Here is a 27,576-nt window from a genome sequence, read left to right as displayed (position 1 = left end):
AACGTCGTCTGATGAGAAACTAATAAATATTTCCACTTAACGTATTTTTCTCAATTTTTCATAATTGGAATATGCAATATATTCCAATTCACTCCGTAGAAATTATATAACTAATTAGCACTAATTTTTTTTAGACAACTAATATCCTCACTGCATACAAAGGATGTCCACTGCACTCGCCTCTTGCATTGTCTAAATTTATTAGCTTCAATAGTCCCTTTACTCCCTTCTAAAGATGTAAAATTGGCTTTTGAATGTGTTCTTGAGTTAGCGAACTTCCCAAATCCACTGGTGAGTATATCGTTTTGAATTTGCTTACCCCTGAATATTTTAAATGCTTTATTTTATTAAGTAAGCTATATCAAAATACAAAATTCAGTTTATTCTCATGGAAATAAATACCGAACTAATCATACCAGTAAAGACGCTATATAATGTTCGTAATCGAACTGAATCAAAATGAAAATTCAGCGACAATTTGTATGATTACGTATGTCATTTCTGTTCATGACAAGCTTACTAGTCATTAAGGTTCAAAACTTAGTTATTTCATTTAAGTTATAGATTTTTATGGTTATGATTAAGTTGACGAACTTTGAATACATCATGTTCCCAACTATCTATAGCTATGCAGTTCGCTTCAATAACTCTTAAATGATGATACTCAGTGTTTAGTTGTTAGGACTAAAATAGAGAAAAATCGTCTGCTGGGACTTCATTTAGTTAACTAAATGCTTGCTTTTTCTACTACAGGTTTATACAACATAACTTTGTTTAAGGTATTGTGATACTGAATAGGTTAAATCACGGAAAAAATACTAAAGAAAATAAAAATTAGTAAAGACAGTTGTAGAAACTTATAAGAGCCAGAGTTAATCTATTTATTTTCAATGTACTTGTACTTATCTACCACTAAACAAATATTTTATTGCAACACGTAAACATTTTTCCAGAGGGTTACAAATATATATGCGCCACACGGTAAAAATGAGATTGTAGTGGCATAGAAAATGGAAGGTGAACATAATAGAAAAAGAATACAAATAAGTAGGAATTAGTGTATGAGAGTGAAAAAATAATAATAGGAGAAACAGAAGGAATTCTTCCAGTTAAAGAAGTAAGAAAGTTACAGCAAGACCGCTATTGACTTCTTTTCTGAGCCATGCCCGGTAACGTCTCAAACCATTAAACAATGATACGATACCTGAAATTCATGGCCAAATTACTGAGTTATATATTCGCTCCTAAAATTTTTCCGATTTCCTTAGTTGAAAAGCTTTTTGAAACCCAGAATGCATATATCGCAAACTATAAAAGCTAGTCAGTTGACAAGCTATTTTTCATATTTTACCCCATATCTATTCATGTTGATAAATAACTCGTTATGTTAACCATTGTACACACTATACTTGATTTCTCTTCTTTTACTCATTAGGTTGTAACCAAAGTGTTTCATAGCTTTAAAATAATGTTTGATTCAAAGCCATCATTAAAAACTTTACCTATTGATATAGCTGCACGTCTGTTGACAGCATTGTATTCATGTCGACCCAATGATCCAAATGTTTTTACAATGTCTTCTACAAACAATACATGTACTGGAGTAGATGCATTAATTTCATGGATACAAGCTCTCATCTCAGGATGTGCATATTTGTGTGATTTTTCATTGTTAGCTTTAAAAACTGAGGATAATGAGTTGAAGAAAACAATTGAAAATGTTGAACGGTTCAGTATTCAACGGTTGGCTAATGAACACTTAGATCGTTTGGTTAAGACATTAATGTCCTTGTTGATATCTACCCCACTTCCACAATTAAGAGAACCGGTTACCCAAAAATTAAATCAACTTTTTACTGAGATTGTTGTAAGTAAACCATTTCATAGATCTTACTATCTGCAATTTTATTTCTGAATGTCCAGGCTTTTTTATATATATATATATATATATATATATATATATATATATATATATATATATATATATATATATCATCGGATTGCTAAGCTACTACTTTGTCCTTGTTAATAGCACAGAATTCATAACGTCCTATTAATAACTTATCTCCTTGTCCATTTCCATTTTTTAATTCCCAAGATCCTCAGTAGCTAGATAACATACTTCCAAGGCTTATTCATACAGTCGCTGTAATTCATAACTTGATAAAAACATGTCACTGGCTGCTACTGTGCACTAAATGACTTGGTTAGTGAGGTATAAAACTTATGGCATACCAATAGTGTGTTCAATTGGATGTAACAAACGGTATTTAAGTGTTCCGTACTTTGATAATAACATTTGTCCAATGACGACCTAAGTTTTTATTACTAAGGGAAATAAATTGGTAGGCTGTTATAATGAATAAGAGCGTCTAATACTAGAAATCTAAATTTCGTTTGACTTTATTCATTCGCTCATTAGTATTGTGTTTAAACAGACTAATGAAACTGATAAAGTATTAGAAAACACTTGCTTAACAAACTTATTACTGAATAGGACTAATAAGTATACAATTAGACAACCCAATTAAGCTTTTCAATGGGTAGATTAACTCAATGCAACTAATCGTTAAAGATTTCATTACTATGTGAAGCTGATATTTGTATGAGATCTGTTAGTGTTGTCCTAATAGCCAAATATTTTCGTAAGATTTCGAGGAAAGAACAAAAATATCAACCGATTTTACATGAGAAATGCAATTGGTTTCTTAGTATGTTGATCCACCTATATATTGTCAGTTGCATTTTATTACTTCAAAATTATGCGCCATTCATAACGTAATGGGGATTTCATACGATATTACATGCTTGTATTAGAAATAATGTTGTGTGCCATCTTAATAGTGATTATTGCTTCATATTTATCTAATATGCTAGCTGTTTAGGGTTCTCAACACCCATGTCAGTTTTGTAATCACCCAGTTAACTGATAGTAAACACATTGACCGGTCATTCATAAGCACCATAAAACCTAATACGAATGTGAAATGCTCCGAACCACCACATCATAACAGCACATCGAGATAAAGTTATCGAAAAGAACACCAAAATTGTACTTTCATTAGTGGTAGTTCATAAAAAGGTTATAAATAACGTATATGATTCGAGAATATAAAATGAATTCGAGGGTTAAAACTTTCAAAATAATTTTGAAATCCACAATCTAGCAGTTGACAAAATGTAAATGTAAATGTCATCCAAAGTCTCCAACCGGTAATTGCGATGCCATTTGTGATTAATAAAAAGATTGCTGATAATTCCAATTCGTTTCCACTGTTGTTTTACGTTATGTATCTCTAGAATAATAAGCAAAATGTAATGTTCCTTACTCTTACTCCCAACTGTTAACTTGTCACTCGCTTTCACAGCATTCCATGTTTAAGTTAATGTCTTCAAATTCTACTGTATATTGTAGTGCTTACTAACTAGTGCCACTGACCATCACACACTAGTTATGTTTACCTACACGTAGTTACTGAGTCCCATTTGCTTTGAGTATGTTTCCTTGAAGCTGCAAAGGCGATATACTGCCTTATCTTGTGACGAAGTCCTGGAACTTAGTTGAAAGTAGACGATTTTATTGTCCACAACTACTTGAATCATGAATTTGGAATTTTTAACTTGGTTTTACCTTTCATCAGCTATTAATTGTATTCCACAAGTTGATCCCTTTGGAAGATATTCTGTCAGTCATAGTTTTCTATGTAACATTTAAAATATTATGATATATTATCTTTACCCTCTAATTTTAGGATCCCCAGCTAGTATCATGTCAGTTAGCTGATTTACTTCCAGACTTTATTCCTAATGTCTTATGTAGTTTTATTACTGGTCTTCAATATACACATTATGAAATATGGAACCATATATTATGCTTAATTGGTCGATTTATTATGATTATTTCTAAAGTGTTCCCTTCTGGTACAACACTAAATTCAAATTCTCTCGTTGAATTATTGAAAGTAATTTTGCATCTACGGGATTGTTTAGTTGATGGGCCTAAAAGTTTAATCAATCTTATCCATGTTGATCCGGAGAATTTCCCTCTAATTGGATTAAATGATTTGGGTGAGAAAATTATCGATGGATTGGATAGTGTTTGTTTATTGGCCGTTGAATATATCGGTCCAGAATTAATTCTACCGGGAAATATATTTTCTTTGGAAATGATTATTGAAGAGTTGTAAGTTACTTATATAAGACCTGGTTATATATATATATATATATATATATATATATATATATATATATATGAGAGAGAGGGAGAGTTCGATATGTAATCTTCATTTAACAAACTTTATTGCACCCCGATTATTATATTTTCACCATTCAAGTCATCCCTAGAAGTCCTCAAAAGTCACATTCTTCAACTATAACGTTACCAATTTCCTTACACAATTTTCCAAACCATAGATTTTTAGCTAGAATCCTGTGCGCACAGATGAGCTTATCAAATTCAGTTAATCAACGATCATTAGAACTGGACCTATGATAAACATAAGACGATACCGTGCACGTTTTGTGTCTTCATTAACATAGGAGGTCGACGGATATACTCATCACTTCCCTCAATTAAACGTCTGAGCCATTTTTTCATCATTAGGTTATCTCTACATATACACTTAACGTTTATAAAGTTATTGTGAAATTTTCTTAAGTTTTATTGAAAACGTTAGTTGTTTAGTTTGTGTGTTTATTGGTCAAACTATATATATATACTCTGTGGATTAGATGACTCGAAGACACATTTAGAAAGAGTCGATCATGGGTTTTTATTTCGACCCGTCTAAAGTCTCAGTAATTTATCTGCTTACTCGTCAATAGACATAATTGGACTGTTTCACTTGGAGTTTTCATTGTATCTCTGAAACATTTATTACGAGTATACTTCACTAAAGAACTATAGTTATATTTTGTGACATGTACTTTTGAAGAACATTTTATATAGATACAGAACCCATCACTCATGATTTCAGGCATGTCTTGCTGACGAATATCAATTAACATTAAGTGTGTTCAAAGTTCCCCATCGATTACCTCCAAACATAACATCAAGCACAGTTTATATGGTATGGGACCACCTACAATATTAATCGCCTTGAGACTTGACTGATAAGATTAGATTAACTCTAAGGACCAGAACAACATGACATCAGTTGCTAATCAATGGATAAATTATTCAGAAAATATTTTAAGTTACGTGGTTAAAGTCAGCTCATTATCGCTAATGATTTTTGACAAACTTTTATTTGCCTTAATTTTTGTTAAGGGAACTTAGTAATATGTCTGAATTATGTAAATCATGTCCAAGGAGTTTTTATAACTAGTGCTCTACTCGTTAATCACTTCTGAACTACCTAATACCTCGCTACTACAATTACACTGGATTAAGTAGAATTCAAGTCTATTGGCTCATATTCAAATGTCTCCATTGTTAGATCAAACTTTCAAGGCTTAATTTCATGTACACTGCAAAAGAAAAGATCTTTTTGGTTTGAACATCAAACGCGTTCATTTCAGTTCATGGTCTAGCTAACAAAGTTTACTAATATCCTGGTAGTTTGCTAAAAATTATATATAACATACAAAAGTCTATCCTTTCAGTTCGTAATACTTCTATCAATACTCATAACATTTATTCTTAAATGTTTGGTTGAGAAACTTATCATATGTGCAAGATATCCCAAATAAACTCTACTTATTTTTTTAAAATTGATTACTTTCATTTTTTGACATCAATCTTCTTAATTTTCTTAATTCATTCAACTTGTAGAGAGACTGGTAAAATTGACCTGCAAAGATCCTGGTTTCTGCCGTTATTATCACGTGCAGTACCACAGAAACCAATTGCATTATCAATCTTTCATAAACATATCCTTCCGTTAGCCGACAGAGCTCTTGCTGTAGCCACTGTATATTCTTCAGCGACTGTTTTGTCTGATAAAACAAAGCCTCCAAATAATGCTTTAATAACTTTATCAATTAAAGTAGCTCGTCAACTTTGGTCCTCACTAAACATGTTTGTACATCACAGCCCTATAGATTGGTCAGAATTATCAACTGGTGGGTTAGGATGTCGATTAGTTAAAGAATTGAATTCAGCTCCCGCATTAAGACCAATTATTCTTCATACATTTCGCCGATTAGCTAAACTAGCTGTTGGTAATGGTAAGTTTGAGTAATTTTTGATAATAAATATTTTTAAAATTCAATAAAACTGCTTTTACTCACTTGTTAAACCTTATTAACATATCCTTTTAATGTTATTTCTGATGCTTAACTGGTTGTGTGTATCCTTGTGAAACATTTTGGACGGATTTTTTTAGAGATATATAGTTTAACAGAGCTCATTAATTAATTCCATGTTTTGTATTCAAGTTTGGGTTACACTGGTTATGCGATGATATAAGAGATACAATAATAAATAAACAATGTTTTTCTTGTTTGCATATCTTCGCTTCTCATTTGGATAAAACCTGAATATCTCAGAAACTATACAACCATGAATACATATAATCAACGATTATCCCTCATTGAATGTCTATCTTAATTTTTCGTCTATTTTTTCCGACTATATAAATGCAATGTCTCTTTCATTTACCAAGTATGATCTCATATTGTGTACTTAGAACTGAAAAGGCTAGTAACCCTGTCTGACTGAACCAGAGTACTTTAAAACTCCAGCGTAAAGTTCACTAGTTAAAAGTCAAACAATCTAACTGTTGAAACCACCTGGAAAATATATATAAAGCTTTAGCAAAAAGGTAATACTTTTACACAATCTACCATCCTAATTATATCCGAGTGTTGATTGTTCTGGTGTTGTATTTTTATCTTGTTGCTTGAGATGTTTATTATCGTCATTATAACTTATGTAATTACCGCCATACTTTCGTAGCTACTGTTCAAAATACAATTCCTCTCTTTTTTTCTCCACAAAAAAAGACCTCGCTATTACAGTTATGCGTGGTGGTGCTAAAACAGCTATACCAAATATGTTATCGTTGTATGAAACACTGGACACATTTACACAACATTCATTAAAGCAAAAAATACAAGCGACCCTATCATATTATCTACCAATTTTATCATCAAAAGTAAGTATTTCAATTAGTTAATTTTATTTTTAAAATAAAACTGTCATCGACTACTTTCGTAAAAATAACTATAGGGAGGTTCAGCTAATATTTTACTGTTATCTTATCTGTTCAGGAGAAAATTACAAGTGTTGTTTGAACTCTTGAATTTCTAAGTGATGGAACCAAAAAATCAGAAATAAGCGTCATCTAACTAGTTCTAAACTATCGATTGATGCTTATCACTGACCCTCTACACCATTGATGTGTTTCAAACCTCGAAGTCAGTACAAAGTTGCTGAGTTGTACTACAGTAAAAAAAACTAGATAAGAACCATGATTAAGTGTTAGCTTTCTTGAGGTACTATGACCAGTATCTTATTTACTACTCTAGTTTCCACACTTTTCATCATTCCATCTTTACGTTGACTATGTCTATGTATGTAATGCGTTATGTTGTTCCCTTCTCATATTTAAATTTCCTCTGTTTTACCATTGTTGTTTACCATTCTATATTTGTAACCTTGTTGTTCCCCTTTCGTTATATTTATGTAGGGTGTAGCAACTTGTCCAAGGTTGGTAATTACTGACTACTGGCTGATATTAATCATCAAAATAACAATGTGATGAGAAACCATAAATATCTATTGAATTCTTCACTTAATAAGCCATTTATTTGATTCTATTTTAAGATCGTGTTAATACTACGAATAAACAATCGTGTTTATTCGTATTTTTATGTTTTTTGAGATATCAAATATCTGTCTTTGAAGACCACCTGACTTTTTTCTCATTCCCACACACAGTTATTGTCGTTAAAATCTCATTGTGTATTAGAGCTGTTCGGTCTGTCTAAAGTCGCGTTACATCTACCCTTCTTATATCAGTAATATCACTTGGTCTTATTATTCCCTCATAATCTTAAATGTGACCAAGCTGTTGTTCACGACATCTTTCTCCATCATCATTATATTTTGGTATCTATACATACCTATGCAATTATTTGAGTTTATTTGTAGAAGTATAAAAATTGCTTATCTTCACACACACAATTACATAGTGAAGTAATTGTTTTGTTTTCCCTGGGTTTTTTTTTTGAAATTTCAGATGATTAGCTCTTTGACAAAAACTGCTATGATTAAATTTGAAAATACAAAAGAGTAAGCGGTATTTTGTTAATATTAATTATTTTTAACTGACAAGAATGAACGACAGGGTATTTACTCTATCTCATTGGGTTATTTATTATCAATCAGTTTATGTTAAAACTAATACAGTATCCTATCCTGATATTATTGATCATGTTGATTATCAGTTCGGTAATATAATGAATCGACAACATTAGAAACAAAAACGATCCCTTAATTTACATTTTAACATTGATTATGATCGAAATCTTTGTTGGTTATTGATTTATTATTTGTAATTGTTTGCCAAGTACATATGCTTATTGTATACTGCGGTGTGCCATCTATTATGTTTAAGCGCGAGTGTATTATGCTATCTTGTTACCTAAATCTAAGCAGATTTGTGGGTTTTGAACATGTGGTTTATTGATTTAAATTCAACACCTTAACCATTGAGTCACCACTTCACAACTTCGTACTCCTGATATTCCAATTTTATGTACTGATTATCTAGTTATTTCTCATCAGTCAATAAATAAGGAAACCTTTTTGATATTTAACGAAATACTTCCGAATGTGTTCCCAGAAGACTATAAGTTAACTCGAAACGTAGATATAATTAGTGCAGTTTGTGAATAGGGTTGTGTTGACTATTGAATTTATTTTCTATCTAATTAGAAATTGTCGATATTGTTACTCTTTACCATTTAATACCAATCTCGAAGTGTTAGATGGTACCAGTAATCAGCCTCTGTCAATACTACCTGAACCAACTGTTTCATTGAACATATTTTTGTTTAAAATTTCATACCATTTTCAAAGACAACTAACAGTGAACTTGTTGGACGGTTATTAGAATTTTTTAAAGGCGGTTCTTTTGTTCGAATATATTATATAAATAGATGAATGTTCATTCTCCCTTTTTAATCTCCACTTTTTCTGCATGTTACATAACTACTTACTGCTACATTGTTCCCATCTGTCTTGTCCTGGAGGATTTGTTGTTGTTGTTTCAACAATATGTACAGATGTTTGGGATTCCAAGACATTTTGATCTGTCGTCTCAACTGACATTCCGAATAGGCATTATGAATGGTAAAATACCATCGTATTCATGAAACACAATCTCATCACTTGTGATATAGTTTAAAAATTCGTTTTAATTGATACAATCTCTAATAAAATAAGCAAATTTTATTTAATACCTTAGTCATTATTAATCGTTCTTTTCTTTTTTTGAAACATACATACACATTCCCACATTTGCATACACCTTCGGTGTATACACTCTCTGTCTCCCCTTAAACTAAGAGATAAAAATCGCTTCATATCTTTCTTTCTACGAACTAATTCTTTCTTCCTATACTATATCCTTATATGCAATCTTTCTTTTATATATTACCACCTCTGAATTAACTACTTTTATGAATCCGGTGTTCATCTTCTTGTGTTAATGAGGTATGGTAACTTGAACCGATGCATATATGTGCCTGGTCCTACGTTGTAGCTGACCGACTGACTGATTACTTATATCTACCGTTTTTTTTATTATTATTTTTTCTATATAGACCAGTTTATTTGGAAATATTTCAAATTTTAACTGCTTACAATTCTGTACAAGAATTGGAACAAATCATAAAAAGAATTAATGAATACTTAAGTGTAAGTGTTTATGTATTAAGCATTTTTTTCGAATTAATTCCTTTTGGTTTCCAGAAAAAAAAACTTGTTTATCCATTTAAAAATCACCAAACATTTGCTTTATTATTACTGGTCAATGTAACATTTCAAATTCCTACTTATCCATTTAAGTCGGATTATAAACATATTAATAGTATTAACCAATAGTGCAGTAGCGGCAGCTTAATCGTTAAAGGACACTAGATGTGAATGTTGTAGTTTCACGGTATCGAATACATGAAGTGGTGACGATAAATCATTTACGAAGTTTGTAAAGCTGTAAAATGTTTGAATTCCAACCCAGCGATTGGGTGTGGTGTTGTGCTCGTTATAAGACCCGAATGTTCTTTGTTCAATGTCTTTAACTGTTAAAATGAAGCAATGTCTTCAGTGCTTCACCTATTAATGTAAATTTGTTTGTTGATTTTTTCCGAAAACTTTGTTCAATAAACCGCTTGTATACTGAGTTGACTAATAATTCTTATCTTTTTTGATAAATAATTTCTTCAATGGTTGAGATCATGAGTCAGTTGAAGCTAGACCACTATGGAAAACTTGGAAGCACTGGACCGCCGTTTCGTCCTGTTGTGGGACTCCTCAGTCAACCAACTTATCTTAAATACTTCTCAATATCTCATTCATTTAAGTACTTGCTGTAGTTAGTTTTGCATTCGATTATAAATCACTCATCTCTAGTTCATCCTCCGTAATTTTTTAACCAGTTAAATGGAAATTGAATTCGTGTTGTCAAATCAACTGAGTATATGTTGTAATGGATTCTATGGAGAGATCTTTGTGAAGAACACTTATGTGTTATGCCATACTCCAGTTAGTCAAAGATACATTAGAATTCTTCTACATTGATCGGTGATAGATATGTATTTATTGATTTTTCGTTACCAATTAAGTTAAGACAATATTCTATATGTATAATAAGTGGCAGTCAATCTATGTAAACTTCATCCCAGTTCATTTTGTAAAATGGTATTGTTACATATGACACTTTTTAATTTCTGCTCATAATTGTCAATAATATTTTCTTAAACATTCTTTAAATTAAAGGATCCTCAATTATCAAAACCTTTAAGAAAACGTGTTTGTCGTGTGTTGGAGAGTATTTGTGCTGGAAGTACTAGTCAAACAGATGAATTTTTAAATTTACACTTTGATGATGTTATTCGTATGATTTATAGTTTAACAAGAAAACCAGGCACTAATAATTCAACAACTGTTACATCATTAACAGATAAATCATTAAAAATCGACAATAATCTTACTGAAACTATTGAAGAAAAATTAACTACACTATCAGTATGTGAAATGAAAATTGGTAAACCTAATAAATTATCACAATTCTTTATACCATGGAAATCTATTTTACGATGTATTCAACATTTATTTAAACGTATAGTCACTAATGAATTGAATACTATTAATAATACTAATCAGTCCAGTGATGAGAATTTGACAACGAGAAATTTAATGGATAATGAACGCTTAAAAGAATTTGCAAATATGTTTCTACCTGAAGTATGTTTGTCTTAGTGAATATTGGATAGATTAATTATGTATTTTTTTTCCTATTTTTTTCTCAAAAATATAGAATAATAATTAGTGTAATGCATGAAGGCTTTAAATTCGATTGTTGACAAAGTCGTAAATGCTTACTACTGAGATGACCTACATTTACGATAAAACAGCTATCTAGTGCTGTTCAACTTTCATCCAGTTAGTCTAAGGTTTCAACCCCACCCCATTGTCACCTACTTTGGTTAAGGTAATCGTCTAGGACGATTAGTGTTATAATTTCTCTTGTTACGACCCAGCCATTCCTATTGCTTATTAATCTTGGACACCTATTCACTCGAAAAGTCCTCAAATCAGAACATGATTGAATAGGAACGAATTTATATTTCAAATAACATGGGTAGATGGAAGTAGGAATTGTAATAAGAAAAATGTTAGTATATTTATAGTTTTTACACGAAAAGATTTCAGAGAATTCGTCAAGTATCCACCCGTGCTGATTATTTAAGAAATAGCCAATCAGCGTGCCCCAACGTAGTCCCGCATGGAACGTGCTTTAATCCAATTTATATTCTACTAGTAATTAGCCCCTCATACTGAGAATGCAGCTCAAAACTAAGTATGCGAACCTGTGCCTACTAAATAAGTTAACATTTAATAGGGGAATAAGTAGATTTATAAAGATTTACAATATCACAGGCTAATATCTTATTCCCCCTATGTCTATTCTGACAGTTCAGTGATAATTTTCACCAAGGTGGTTATTCAAGAGTTGGTAATTCCATACACGCTTGTTGTTGTTAAACTTTTGTATCGAGTTTCTCGTGTTAGATAATTTCAGTTAATTACATCTAATTTTCCAAAAGGTATGTATATCGAAATCAAAAATTTAACAGTCAAATCGCATTAGTTTTGTTAGAGACGTAAACAAAGATTCTTTCTTCAATTCAAATGCTACCTAAAATACTTTTTAGTTATTTATATCAATGCGATAGTACGTGAGTTTTCGAGTTTTTGTATGATTTAATTACTAAATAGTTCCCATAACTTCTTACATTGAATAAGAAACGCTAAGAGCTTCCACTGAATTGTCTTATATATTATTTCGACAATCCACTGTGGATACCTTTCAATCAGTTATCCTCTTACAGCATTAGTGTTGAACATGCTGAACCATTTAAAATTTCCTCTTTTTTGACTAATAACAACCTAGCTGTGGAAGATTGTCAGCTGACCATTCTACGTAATTTTTCCTTTATATGGATTTATTTAATAATCACTCATCTCCCTTCGTTATTTTCAACGTCAATAACGTGGAAATGTTTAGCTCGTTTTCATTGCCTTGAGAAAAAAGTCTGTTCAGCTTATTTATACATATGAAAATATTTGGCTGCAGCCATTCATTGTTCATTATTCCAGACTCGTAAATCAATGATAATCCACTAGAGCATCTCAGGTCTAGTCGGAAGTGGGATAATATTGTTTTCTACCTTTGTAACTATTTTGTGGTGATTCCTTTCTCGTTCGCAGGATTTACTGAATGAATATGTTCAGTCAACCCTTCCACATACAAATATACCCTTCATGTTGCGTTAATTTTTTCGTAAATCATTGTTTAATTCGAATTGTGACGTTCATCTTCTATCATTCTATGGTATATATGTATTTTTAATTTCTCTAGATATTAACCTGTTTATGTGAATTAAATCAAACAGTAAGAAATTTAGCTGGAAATTTATTAATCAACCTTGTCTATGCATTTGCTGGTCAACAAGTATGGGATAAAGATAAATCCTCTTTATCAATATATCAATCACAAAATAATCTATTAACTTTTGACAGTAGAAGTTCACGTCCGCCAACTATAATGAATAATATTATGAATGATGATACAGATACTGAAGATGATGATAATGTTAAATTCAACAATAAATCAACTAACTCTTCTTTAATGGGAGGTTTAACATATTCTGATGGAGAAGATAATGATGATATTATGTCAACAAAGTCTATGCCACGTGGTAGTCTTATATCTGAACAAGTAAGCGTATTTATTTATGCATGAATTGATATATATATATATATATATATATATATATATATATATATATATATATATATATATATATATATATATATATATATACTGGTCACATCATCCTGGCTCCAACCGACTATTTCTGTCCGGATATTCATATAGCAAATGTCACTAGCCATCACACAGAACGTCTGGTTCAAAGTCTCAATTATACTAACCTATTAATTGGTGAATGATTTAAACCTTGTTAATTAATTATCTCGATCTGAGTATCACACAATACTTTCAATAGCTACGTGCTAGTCACAATATTGCTTAAAAGTAGTATGTGGCGGATCGTCGCATGAGAGTTACTGCAGTCGAGAGCCAAAGACAGAAGTCTCAGAAAGTCACAAGTACAAGTACGGCAATTTCTGAATACTTGTGAGGCCATAAGGAAAGCTATAAAAGAGTCTACAACCAACCTGAGTTACGGAACCAATACATGAAAATGGAAGATTGAAGACTAAGTGCACATATTTCATAAATAATCTGTTTTCCTTCTAAGTAGGTATATATATTCTATCTGAACTTGTTTGTTTGTACATTACACTGTCATACCAATTGTAGAATTGTATGTATTTGTATCCAAGTGTTAACGTTAACATGCAGATATGAACCATCCAGTATCTTTCTCTTCAAACACGAACACTTTATTCATTGAACCACTAAATCCAGTAGCCACTGACTTTAAATTACTAATTTCAACTAACAGTATAAATCTAGAGAGAAGAATTTCTGACCGCTTTTTTTAAACTGGTGTTATTTACCCGTGAATCGAATAGTTTTAAGTCTGAACATAGTAAAACACGATAAGGTATAACCTTCTTTCTCCAAGTAATTAGTTTACAGATTTCCTTTTCTCAAAAAACATTTTCATCCACAACACGAATTCAAACTATTAACACCTAAATCATAAACCTTGAATAATAGTCTGTACACAAATTAATTGACTCTGAAATTGCCATTGAAAAATACACTTCAGTTTTAAAAAATTTATGCTTAACAACTTTGAATTATATTAAAATCAAAAATTTGCATCTAAGTAAAATTGTGGTCTCGTTTCCCTTTAAATCAAGCTTCAGATCACATGTAATAAACTTTGAAGTATTCCACAACTTATTGAATTGTGTTTTTTTATTTTTCTATGTCGCAAGTGAGTATATAGTTATAATAACATTAAAACCCTGATAGTTACAGTTAGTTTTAAGTTTCCATTGATTGTCATGAGTAATACTACTGATATTGAGAATTTCAGTATTTCACCTTAGAGGTATGTATAACCCATATTCCAAATTAAAAATTTTTTCATCAATGCACGTTCTTTATTCTTAGATATGTCATGCTTTAAACTCGGTTTTATCACGTTTATGGCCATGTCTACCACCGCATAATCGTCCTGCTACAAATTCAATTGAATTATCTCTACAACAATCGTCGGCACGTGCAATCTGTTTACTCATGAGACATTGGCGTTTCAGACAAGCGCTTATTTTGAATATTAATTCCGAATCAAATTTAATCTCTCAATTAGTGTCTACATTATTATCTGAAGTGAATTTAATTAGTCAATGTTTAGTTCAATCAAATCAACGTAAATTAATTCGTTTAGGTTTACAACTTGCTCGATCATTAATAATATTCATTAAAGAAGGTTCTATTAGTTTAGCTTCTGTGGTAAGTTCCATGTAAAATGTCTATTGTTTGTTTAATAAATACTGAAACACTGTAGACGTTACTTAACTAAATAAGTGTTTAATCGCTTAATAAAGCCAATTGGTTTATGAGATTTCACATAATGAGATTGTTGGTAATACCTTTTATACAGTGAGGTGTTTACTTAATTGTGGGTATTAATGTATAGGCCATTACTTTAAACCTTGAAATGTCCCTATACCACAAACACATGAAAAACAAATGTATCTAGTAGTATACTACGCGAAATTGTATTATTTATGGCATTTATTACTTACTACATTTACTTTGAAACCCGATAATTTCAAATTTGAATACACACTGAATTATAACTACAAAAATATCACTTAATCTAAACTGAATTCTTCAAAATAGGCACTACACATTAAAATTAAGTGAAAATAAATTGCAAATAAGAGATTATTAGTGACTACTGCCACATCTCACTCTCGAATAGCAACTATTTGGAGATGGAATTGAACTGATTTCTACCATATCACTAATTAGATGACCAGTACATGAATATTAGAATTCCAATTGACAAACGTTCTATTTAATTTACAGTTTGGCTAGTTACGTATTATCAGTGAAGCTATGTACCATATAAATATTCAGTCAGTCAGATACAACGTAGGGCCAAGCTTATATACGCATCGAACCAACTTGCCACACCCCATTAGCGTATCAACATGAACACCACATTCTTACAAGCAGTTAGCTCAATGGTAATAATATGTTAAAAAATAGAGTGCATATAAGGAGAAAGAACTAGTTCATAGAAACGAAAGGCAAAAAGTAATTTTAATCTCATAATGTAAGGGAAGACAGAGAGCGTATATACCGACGCCATTGTGATCGGTTCTCAGTCATGTCAAACAGAATCTCCAATCACTGGTTACGATAGTCACACGGGACCCAACCAAGTAGTCTCCATCTCCCAACATGGCTCAACTAGAAGTTGGTGAATTCAAGCACTGATGCCACGTTTTGGTTTGGCCGCCCCTAACTTTCAACAATACCAAACACCGGTTAGCATTTCACGTCGTGGTAATCGGTGTTCAGGCATACGTAACACGTCGCCCAACCATCTCAGTCGATGAAGATTTACAACCTCATCAACTGATTTACCATCATTCCGTAATATCCTGTGTCTAGCCTCACTATTACTTACCCGGTGATCCCAGCAGATGCCAGAAATATTTCTAAGACATCTGTGGTCAAATACTAGTAGCTTACGAGTACCTTCTACTCTTAATGGCCGTGTTTCACTGCCGTAAAGTAAAACAGAACGAACTGCCGCACAGTATACTTGTCCATTAATTGATAGACGGATATTTCGCCTCCGCCATAGGTGACGCAAGTTGGCAAAAGCCAAACGAGCTTTTCGAATCCGTGCTGAGATTTCGTCAGGTACCAACCCATTACTGCTGATCAGGCTTCTAAGGTAAGTGAAGTTGTTGACGCAGACCAGTCCTGAAGCAATAACTTGCGTTTAGAGGGGAGGAAACACGTTCCAAACATCTTGGCATTGTTACTTAGTGCTACCAAAAGACTGCACTTTATCAGCGTCTTCACCAAACAGGACTATGTCATCTGCGTGTTCTGAGTCGATAAGTGAACTTCCTGGTAGGGGATCAATCCATGAAAACTCAGACGACGAGAGCGTTATTTCCATCAGTAGGTCTACGAAGAAGTTAGACAAAAATGGAGAAAGTGGACAGCCTTGACGGACACCACTTGAGGTTGCAAAAGCAGATGACAGTTCGCCATAAGCTCTGACTCGACTAGTACTGTTCGAGTAAAAACGCTTCACAAGGTTTATGTACATCTGAGGTACAACTCTCAATGACAGACACTGACACAGAATCTCGCGATCCACAGAGTCATGCTGCTTTAAAGCTAAGAATGACTACCATTATCGGACACCGACAAGCATACCTGTATTCTAGAACCTGACGAATGGTGAATATGTGGTCGATGCAGCCACGACCAGGTCTGAAGCCAGCTGGATTCTCTCGTGTTTGCAGTTCACGTGCCTTAGTTAGGCGTCCAATAATTATCGAGGCTAGTATTTTAGATACTATATTAGTTAAACTAATCCCTCTATGGTTGTCACAGGATGATTTTAACCCCTTCTTATATATTGGGACAATCAGTGGTTGTGACCAGTCAGATGGGATTACGTCCAACTCCCAGATTTTGGCTAAAATATTAGTTACCTTAATCGCCAAAAATGGACCATTATCCCTAAATACCTCTGGAGTTAATCCATCTGGACCAGTGATATGGTGAGCCAATCAGAAGTGACCTAAAGGACAAGTGCATTTCACTGGCTAAGAAATGAGTCAATGTCCTAAAGACACAGTGGTATATATATATGGATGAGCATCTGTGCGTTTTATTCGGTAGTCCAATACACTTTCTCACCACTGTTTTGTTCTCGATCAAGTGGTCAGTTGGGGGGTAGCGCGTAGCACACGGTTCATCAGTATCAGATTTCGGACACCGCAAGTCACAACAACCAGCTGCTATTCCTCGTTTCAGATTAGCTATAGCCTTTTAAACTTCAATTAGATTCAGAGGGTCTATTTCAATGTTCCATTCAGCCTATTTGGAAATGGTGGGTAATCGTAGAATATGTTTCTATCCTTCCAAGTTTTTACGGAGCCGTTTAGCCAATGGTTCGGTATTTTAGGGTTTTAGCCAAGGAGGCCTGCTAGCTGATTTGACGTAGGGCGTGTACGTTGAAGGCTCCAATGTGTAGTTTAGAGCAAGGCTTCAGTAGACCTGGGACAGTATTTCGCTCACTAGGATCGTTGACCATGGTGATTCGAGGGTAAATCGAAGAAACAACTTTAGGTTTGATAGTCGAGGTAGGAAGGATAATAGAAATGGTAGAGGTAATTTGGTTATGAATACAGTGGCCTTGGGTGCTGTTCGAGATGTGGGGCGGTTATCACTTCCCGGTCGCCCACACCGTGGAAGGGTTCTTCTAGAGGTATCTGAAAATGAAATTGGGTTAGAGGTGGTCTTAGTGACCTGAGAGCGTGACCGCAGTGCCCAAGGGACAACTGCTCGAAGTCGGTCACACACGACCTTTTTGTGGGTAATTTTCGTGTTACCTCCGTAATTATTGGAACCTTACTACCGGAGACAGATATCCGTGGGATAAGGTGAGGTGTGCATTTTTAGGGTCGACCTTTTCTAACCCCACCTCTCCCTGTGGGAAGGCAGCATCGCTGTTATGCTGGTTGTCTGAGGGAAACACCTTACTGTTGTCACACCTCTGTACAGTCAACAGTACGACTTCGCCCTCGAACCTTGGGTTTTCTGCTTTTAGTCCTACCGCTCTTCAACCGACCTGCCTGTCATGGTAGGACCTTGAGGGATGATTGTTCCAGCCAGTATAGCTCGACTGTTTTATTACGATAGGCGAGCCCGACCACCACATGAACGTACTAGCAGCAACGGTCGGGAATATAATCATTACACATATTAAATTGATGTTTCTCACTAATTGATTAAACATACATTTACTTATATGAGATTTTTCTTTATTTGTTTGTGATAATTTTATCTTGGAGTATCTGTTCCTTTTCTACATTTTTATTGAAAAATATGGCACTTTTATTATCCCCATGTTCATATTTTCATATCATCATTTACAGCTTGAGACTTTACAGTCCATTCATTCATCGTGTAAACGACCTTTACGTTTTGTTGTGAAATCCATATTAGAAAAAATGGTCAAAAAGTTTGGGTATGTCACTGGCCATTCGCTTTTTGCTCTTGTTAATGAAAATTACACTTTAAAATGTGATTATATAAATCAGCACTACCGCCACCCCTCGTCCATATTTTTGATGTGTTTTGTTATCCTTGTGGTTCTCTTCGTAAAAGTTACGCCACGTAAATAATCTGATAATTTTGTGCAGTATTTATTGATCAATAACTACGTAGTTGTAGCTAAAATAAGCACAGTGAATTATACAATCAATCAAAGAACGTTGAACCTGAAGTACATTTACATCGTTCCAAGTTTCTGTACCACATAAGCACAACGAGATTAGATTTTCAGAGTAAATTCTAGAGTCGTAGAGATAATAGAAGTAATAATGTTAATAGAAAAGATTAAGCATGGGAGATGCTTTTCGGCAATTATTACGAAAAGTTTTTTTTGATAAATTTAGAAACTTGGGATCCAAAGAAAGATAGGTAGTTAATGCACCTGAAAGATTGTGAACAATTGTGAACCATGTCACCTACTGTCAATAACTATTGGTTACGATAAACCTGCTTACCCGAGTCAATTAATCTATATCTATTTACATGGTACAGTCCAGTTTTCAGTTGGTACCACATCTTCGTTTGACCGTCACTGGAACCCAGGAACACCAGACCACAAAGGCTGATGAGACTTCCCAGGTATGTGAGGCAGTCGACACAACTACTTCACACTCCCTATCATTAGTTCGGGTGTCGATGCAACCCAATCCTGAAGCAACATTTTGCATTTCGAGGGGGGGGTCGCATCCCGAACATGCCTGCATTGTTGCTTAGAATGGTCAGAAGACTGCATTTTGTCAGCATCTTCACCAAATAGAACTATGTCGTTGGCATATTCTAAGTCAACAAGCAAATCTCCCAGTAAAAGTTCAACTCCTGAGAATTCAGATTCTGAAAGCACATCAACGACAAAGTTAAACAAGAATGGAGAGAGTTGACAGCCCTGACAAACACCACTTGAGGTAATCAATTCTGATGACAGTTCACCATAAGCTCTCACTCTACCAGTTGTGTTCGAGTAGAAAGCCTTTACAAGGTTAATGTACTCATTTCAGTGACAGACATTGCCATAGAACCTCACGACCGACAGAGTCAAATGCCGCCTTAAGGTCGAGAAATACTACGATTGTGGGGCGTCTGAATGTGTGTCTATTTTCTAGGACCTGACGTAGTGTGAATATCTGGCAGTGTCTGTCACTGAAATGAGTACCAAAGAAGTACATTAACCTTGTAAAGGCTCTACTCGAACACAACTGGTAGAGTGAGAGCTTATGGTGAACTGTCATCAGAATTGATTACCTCAAGTGGTGTTTGTCAGGGCTGTCAACTCTCTCCATTCTTGTTTAACTTTGTCGTTGATGTGCTTTTGGAGATAACACTTTCCTCATCTGAATTCCCAGGAGTTGAAGTTTAAGGTTTATAAAGCCTCAGTTTGTATGATTTAAGTATACATTTGTCCATCCGATATGACAGTATTTAGGATTCATGTTTATCAGTCACGAGAGTAATATGTGATGACTAATTTTTTTATGTATCATATTATAAAAATCAAGATTACGCTTTTTATTACTATGTTATTGTTTTACAGACGTCAAGCTATTCAGGGTTTGTTGAGTGTTGAACATCAAAAAATGGTACGCAATTCAGTTAAACTAATAGCTCGTCGTGAACGTAAATCTAAAATGCTTGAACAGTCAACTTCAAAGACAACACCATCATCGTTGTCATTGATTAGTGGATCTACTCGCCAACAAATATCCGACATTGACTCGGACCATAATTCAAGGCGATCAATATCCAATGATATTAAAAGTATTCGTTCATCTATTCACAGTAAACCATCATCATTATCTCTGCCAAAACGTGTACATATTGCTCGGTATGTTTTGTTTATCTCTTTCCAATCTATGTGTAATAATTCTACGCGTTTTTTTAAAGTAATGACTTGGGTTAACTCGAGGCCAGCAATCCTGAATTTATCGTTTAATGTTGATATTCCCGTGTCACATAGTGATGGTTTATATTGTAAAGTGGTCATTAAGAGTAGAAGATACTCGTAAGCTACTAGTATTTGATCACAGATGTCTTAAAAATATTGCTCGCATCCGCTAGGATCACCGGATAAGTAATAGTGAGATTAAAGTAATTATAATGATGAATACGATGAATGTTACAAGTATATGTAAATATTTCAGAATATTACACGACAAACTCGCGTTTGAGTATGGGCGTAAAAATTGCTGTGAATACAACTATTTACTGAATATAGGTATCATTACCAAGGTTTGATTTGATAATTTTGAATAAATTGAGCATTGGGTTGATTGTTATAAATAAAATTACAAATAAATTATTTTTTACTTATATTTACTGAATAGTAATAAGTAGTATAAAATAGTACACAAAAGTTGAAGTGAAGTGAATAAGGACAGAACGTAAAAGAGACTTAACACACTTTTTGTCTCCCCTTAAACTGTGAGATTAAACTTAATTCATACCTTTCTTTCTAAGGGGTAATTCTTTCTCCCCGTACCATATACAATATTTTTATATATTACTACCATTGAAGTAACTGCTTCTATGAATTTAGTGTTCATCTCGTTTTGCTAATGAGGTATGGCAACTTGGACCGTCATTGGTCACACGTTATACATGACTGACTTATTGAGTGACTCAAATTGAATGTGGTGTTACTTCATAATTGTGAATAGGCTAGTTTTACTAAACATAGTTGATTGATCGTTCTCTTGTTGGCGAATACAAGATATAAACATTGTAAAAAAAATTGTTTATCAGAACTAAGCTATCAGCTAGTGTTTACACAGAAATAATATCTTACAAGAAATGTGTGAATTCGCACTTAATGTTAATGAATCCCATCAAAGAGAAATTAAAAGTTATCATTCGTGTTTATTCTAGCTGCTAGGACAATCATAAAGCATAGCTCTCATATGGTATAGGAATACCCTATCAAATCCTATAGAATCTATGAACAATCCCATTTTCAAATAATATTAACGATGATTATGATCAAAGTGCACATGTTGATATGCTTGCGTGCTAATTTTCTCTCAACTCTAGCTTCAATAAAGTGAACGAAACCGATGCCACTGTCTTCGTCCCTGCCCCGCTTACACTAAATTATTATCAATCGATACTCCAGTATAATTCAAAGAATACACTTAAGATAATCAGTTGTACATCTATTTCATATGCCCGACAATCTAGTGTTTTTTCTCATATTATCCCTTCGACTTCTTTTTATCATTTTGTATTCAAGGATGGATGAACTGTTAGCCACCTCTTCAAGTGAAGATGATGATCGTCCTTCAATCCATTCACATGCTAAATCTAATCGGAGTCAAACTAAATCATCACCTCGTGACAGTTTATCATTGAAACATACAAAATCATTAGTAGAAGAATTGGAAAATGCCAAACTTACTGCTGGATTGTGTAGACGTTCACGTAGAAATTTAACTGAAAATGGATCTTTCAATAATATGATAGACAATATGGATATTGATATAGGTGCCTATAGTGAAGATGATGATGACGACGATGAAGAGATTAATAAAGCCTTATGTAAACATCCATTTAAATCTAAACATCAAGTTCGTTTTGCCACTGATACAATTAGTCATACATCAAAAACTCGTAGTCAGGTGTCGCGACATACATTATCAGCAGTAACCACTGCATCATCACGTCATCAGCCTTCGAATGATTCAGATCTATGGCTTGTAGAAAATCCTGACAGTTCAGAAATTTTAGATTTATCTGATCCTAAATCACTCGCTCGTCATACAGCCTTTGCACCGGATGGTATGACAGCAAAAGCTATGGTTAACATTTTTCAGAATTCATTGGCTGAACAATCAAAATTATCTGCTTCGCAATCAACTAATAAACATAATAATCAACCTTTTCCTATTGTTAACGGGAAAATTGTTATTAGTGGTAGTACAACTGATGAAAATCAATTAATGCTGACCAAAAAAGATCATTCAAGTAAGCATGTTGTAGTTGTACTGTGCCAATTTGATGATAGAATACTTTTTGACAGTACAGTGAGAAGATGAATTTGGTTTGAAAAGTGTAATGTATTTGCGTACATAATCTAGTCACACATACGCTAGTCAAAGCATTTTATATGAAAATTAATCAAGGTCAATTAAATAAATAAACATGAAGTGATAACTGTAAATAAAGGAGAGGATAAAATTAACATAATATGTAAATAATACAAAATTATCGCACTTCTATAGGTCATAAAATACAGTAGCGAATAGCCCAGGCTATCGATGAACATGGTGGACGCAGTGGACATCTGTCAACTGAAGTATGTTTGTTATATGTTGACAATATGATGCGGTAGCGTTGTTTAAGAGATATATGGATGATTTACTGGCTATATACGATAAATAGTTAAGTGCCGCTTAGTTACTTGATAAACTCAGTAGTCTACTAAATTGTATCGTACATACATGAGGGAAAAAATGATAGCCAATTACCCGTTATAAAACTATGTCTTTTCAATATTTACAATCTAGATATCCGATTAGCCATCAAAATAACTAGTATAATTGCACAACTGTCCGCATAGCCTTCCCCAACAAGCATTATAATTAGCAGCATGTTTTAAAATTAACACGCGAATGTAATTAGTCCTTCAAATAAATTATGTTGGGTAAGTGCTGCATATTGTAACCGAAACAAACAAGATGATTGACTTAATTGTTACTAAACTGCCCGACCGTTGCTGCTAGTACGTTCATGTGGTGGTCGGGCTCGCCTATCGTAATAAACCAGTCGAGCTATACTGGCTGGAACAATCATCCCTCAAGGTCCTACCATGACAGGCAGGTCGGTTGAAGAGCGGTAGGACTAAAAGCAGAAAACCCAAGGTTCGAGGGCGAAGTCGTACTGTTGACTGTACAGAGGTGTGACAACAGTAAGGTGTTTCCCTCAGACAACCAGCATAACAGCGATGCTGCCTTCCCACAGGGAGAGGTGGGGTTAGAAAAGGTCGACCCTAAAAATGCACACCTCACCTTATCCCACGGATATCTGTCTCCGGTAGTAAGGTTCCAATAATTACGGAGGTAACACGAAAATTACCCACAAAAAGGTCGTGTGTGACCGACTTCGAGCAGTTGTCCCTTGGGCACTGCGGTCACGCTCTCAGGTCACTAAGACCACCTCTAACCCAATTTCATTTTCAGATACCTCTAGAAGAACCCTTCCACGGTGTGGGCGACCGGGAAGTGATAACCGCCCCACATCTCGAACAGCACCCAAGGCCACTGTATTCATAACCAAATTACCTCTACCATTTCTATTATCCTTCCTACCTCGACTATCAAACCTAAAGTTGTTTCTTCGATTTACCCTCGAATCACCATGGTCAACGATCCTAGTGCGCGAAATACTGTCCCAGGTCTACTGAAGCCTTGCTCCAAACTACACATTGGAGCCTTCAACGTACACGCCCTACGTCAAATCAGCTAGCAGGCCTCCTTGGCTAAAACCCTAAAATACCGAACCATTGGCTAAACGGCTCCGTAAAAACTTGGAAGGATAGAAACATATTCTACGATTACCCACCATTTCCAAATAGGCTGAATGGAACATTGAAATAGACCCTCTGAATCTAATTGAAGTTTAAAAGGCTATAGCTAATCTGAAACGAGGAATAGCAGCTGGTTGTTGTGACTTGCGGTGTCCGAAATCTGATACTGATGAACCGTGTGCTACGCGCTACCCCCCAACTGACCACTTGATCGAGAACAAAACAGTGGTGAGAAAGTGTATTGGACTACCGAATAAAACGCACAGATGCTCATCCATATATATATACCACTGTGTCTTTAGGACATTGACTCATTTCTTAGCCAGTGAAATGCACTTGTCCTTTAGGTCACTTCTGATTGGCTCACCATATCACTGGTCCAGATGGATTAACTCCAGAGGTATTTAGGGATAATGGTCCATTTTTGGCGATTAAGGTAACTAATATTTTAGCCAAAATCTGGGAGTTGGACGTAATCCCATCTGACTGGTCACAACCACTGATTGTCCCAATATATAAGAAGGGGTTAAAATCATCCTGTGACAACCATAGAGGGATTAGTTTAACTAATATAGTATCTAAAATACTAGCCTCGATAATTATTGGACGCCTAACTAAGGCACGTGAACTGCAAACACGAGAGAATCCAGCTGGCTTCAGACCTGGTCGTGGCTGCATCGACCACATATTCACCATTCGTCAGGTTCTAGAATACAGGTATGCTTGTCGGTGTCCGATAATGGTAGTCATTCTTAGCTTTAAAGCAGCATGACTCTGTGGATCGCGAGATTCTGTGTCAGTGTCTGTCATTGAGAGTTGTACCTCAGATGTACATAAACCTTGTGAAGCGTTTTTACTCGAACAGTACTAGTCGAGTCAGAGCTTATGGCGAACTGTCATCTGCTTTTGCAACCTCAAGTGGTGTCCGTCAAGGCTGTCCACTTTCTCCATTTTTGTCTAACTTCTTCGTAGACCTACTGATGGAAATAACGCTCTCGTCGTCTGAGTTTTCATGGATTGATCCCCTACCAGGAAGTTCACTTATCGACTCAGAACACGCAGATGACATAGTCCTGTTTGGTGAAGACGCTGATAAAGTGCAGTCTTTTGGTAGCACTAAGTAACAATGCCAAGATGTTTGGAACGTGTTTCCTCCCCTCTAAACGCAAGTTATTGCTTCAGGACTGGTCTGCGTCAACAACTTCACTTACCTTAGAAGCCTGATCAGCAGTAATGGGTTGGTACCTGACGAAATCTCAGCACGGATTCGAAAAGCTCGTTTGGCTTTTGCCAACTTGCGTCACCTATGGCGGAGGCGAAATATCCGTCTATCAATTAATGGACAAGTATACTGTGCGGCAGTTCGTTCTGTTTTACTTTACGGCAGTGAAACACGGCCATTAAGAGTAGAAGGTACTCGTAAGCTACTAGTATTTGACCACAGATGTCTTAGAAATATTTCTGGCATCTGCTGGGATCACCGGGTAAGTAATAGTGAGGCTAGACACAGGATATTACGGAATGATGGTAAATCAGTTGATGAGGTTGTAAATCTTCATCGACTGAGATGGTTGGGCGACGTGTTACGTATGCCTGAACACCGATTACCACGACGTGAAATGCTAACCGGTGTTTGGTATTGTTGAAAGTTAGGGGCGGCCAAACCAAAACGTGGCATCAGTGCTTGAATTCACCAACTTCTAGTTGAGCCATGTTGGGAGATGGAGACTCTTGGTGACATGGCTCAGAATCAATCACAACAGTGTAGGTGTATACACTCTTTGTCTTCTCTTAAACTAAGGGATTAAAATCGCTTCATTTCTTTCTTCCTATAATCTAATTCTTTCTTCCTGTACTATATCCTTATATGCAATCTTTCTTTTATATATTACCACTTAATTAGCTACTTCTATGGATTCGTTGTTCATCTTGTGCTAATGTGGCATGGCAACTTGGACCGATGTACATATGTGCCTGGTTCTGCGTTGTAGCTAACTGATACTACATATAATTCTTTTTAAGAAAATTAGAAGCAATATATTGTGGCAATTCGAACTGATGCATTTATATGCCAGGTCGCATATTGTTTATACGTGACAGCACTGGTTGAGATGGAACGACTATGTAAGGTGTAGAAGAGTTAAGGACGCTATTCTCCGCCTCGTATTTTAAACAAGTCGTTTAAGACGCAATATAATTATCGGATATCTTTTCAAATACAAAGCTAAGACCGTAAGACCTTTTTGAAAGCGGCTCGACTGAATATGAATACGTTCTAGGACAGTAATGATATGTTTGTAATGCTGATCGGTTTACGTGAGAGCCTATTGTAAACTAAAATCGCTTTCACATTCAAAATAGGTTGCAATATTTATTTTTCTTGAATTAGCAGAATGGGATCTCGATGGTGATGACGATGATGATGCTAACATACAGTCGTCTTCCTGCGTGAATAAAAACGATGTTAAACATAGAAAAAAGAGAACTATTCCAATACCTGGTCGTATCTACGCATCAAGCAAAGCAAAAGGTGATATGAAGCGACCTGGTATGCCAGAACCTTTTGCGTTTGTTCCACTTGGAGCTGGCATCGGTAAATCAAACAATTCAATTAGTCAAAGAGTAACGCCACTTGAACGTCGGCGTCTTTTGAGAGAAGTTGGCATGGGAAGACAGAAACGAAAGAGAATTCAAGGTGGTAACCAGATGAAATCCTCGAAGAATATTCCTTTAAAAGTTTTTCATAAAAAGACTAAATTTTCAAAATTATCGAAAGCTAAATTTTCACGAGATAATATATAAAAAACTGGAAATCTTTGTGATCGTTTTTTTCTTCTGATCATAATGTTATTATCCTACTAAATGAATTTATTTGATTATTTAAAAGTTATTCGGTTATGATTTTCAGTTTATTTAACGGCTAGTAGGTTTATTCCCAGGTTTAACTGCGTTTATCCACTACATTCTACTGAGTTTGTTCTACACAGAGTACCCTTTCCTTGAAAGGGATTGCATGAATAACAGTATGATCTTGAA

General features: G+C 34.6%; 1 protein-coding gene across 1 annotated transcript in view; it reads left to right on the top strand.

Moving 5' to 3' along the window:
* The window catches only part of RRP12 (pre-rRNA processing protein), a 30,582-nt gene extending 3,186 nt beyond the window's left edge, over nt 1–27,396 (top strand). The window contains exons 5-18 of the mRNA XM_051213745.1: nt 135–291; nt 1,436–1,867; nt 3,753–4,183; nt 5,774–6,168; nt 6,946–7,097; nt 8,184–8,236; nt 9,772–9,865; nt 10,946–11,413; nt 13,092–13,451; nt 14,823–15,164; nt 18,851–18,942; nt 20,557–20,847; nt 22,249–22,979; nt 26,933–27,396. Of these exons, the coding sequence (XP_051069747.1) occupies nt 135–291; nt 1,436–1,867; nt 3,753–4,183; nt 5,774–6,168; nt 6,946–7,097; nt 8,184–8,236; nt 9,772–9,865; nt 10,946–11,413; nt 13,092–13,451; nt 14,823–15,164; nt 18,851–18,942; nt 20,557–20,847; nt 22,249–22,979; nt 26,933–27,342 (4,408 nt within the window). The 3' untranslated portion in view covers nt 27,343–27,396. The remainder of the gene's footprint in view (nt 1–134; nt 292–1,435; nt 1,868–3,752; nt 4,184–5,773; nt 6,169–6,945; nt 7,098–8,183; nt 8,237–9,771; nt 9,866–10,945; nt 11,414–13,091; nt 13,452–14,822; nt 15,165–18,850; nt 18,943–20,556; nt 20,848–22,248; nt 22,980–26,932) is intronic.
* Nucleotides 27,397–27,576: the final 180 nt, after the last annotated feature.

Source organism: Schistosoma haematobium, chromosome 3 (genome assembly GCF_000699445.3).
Source record: "Schistosoma haematobium chromosome 3, whole genome shotgun sequence".
NCBI classification, from domain to species: Eukaryota; Metazoa; Platyhelminthes; class Trematoda; order Strigeidida; family Schistosomatidae; genus Schistosoma; species Schistosoma haematobium.
Note: the sequence above shows the minus strand (reverse complement) of the source record. Positions and strands in the feature narration are given on the sequence as shown.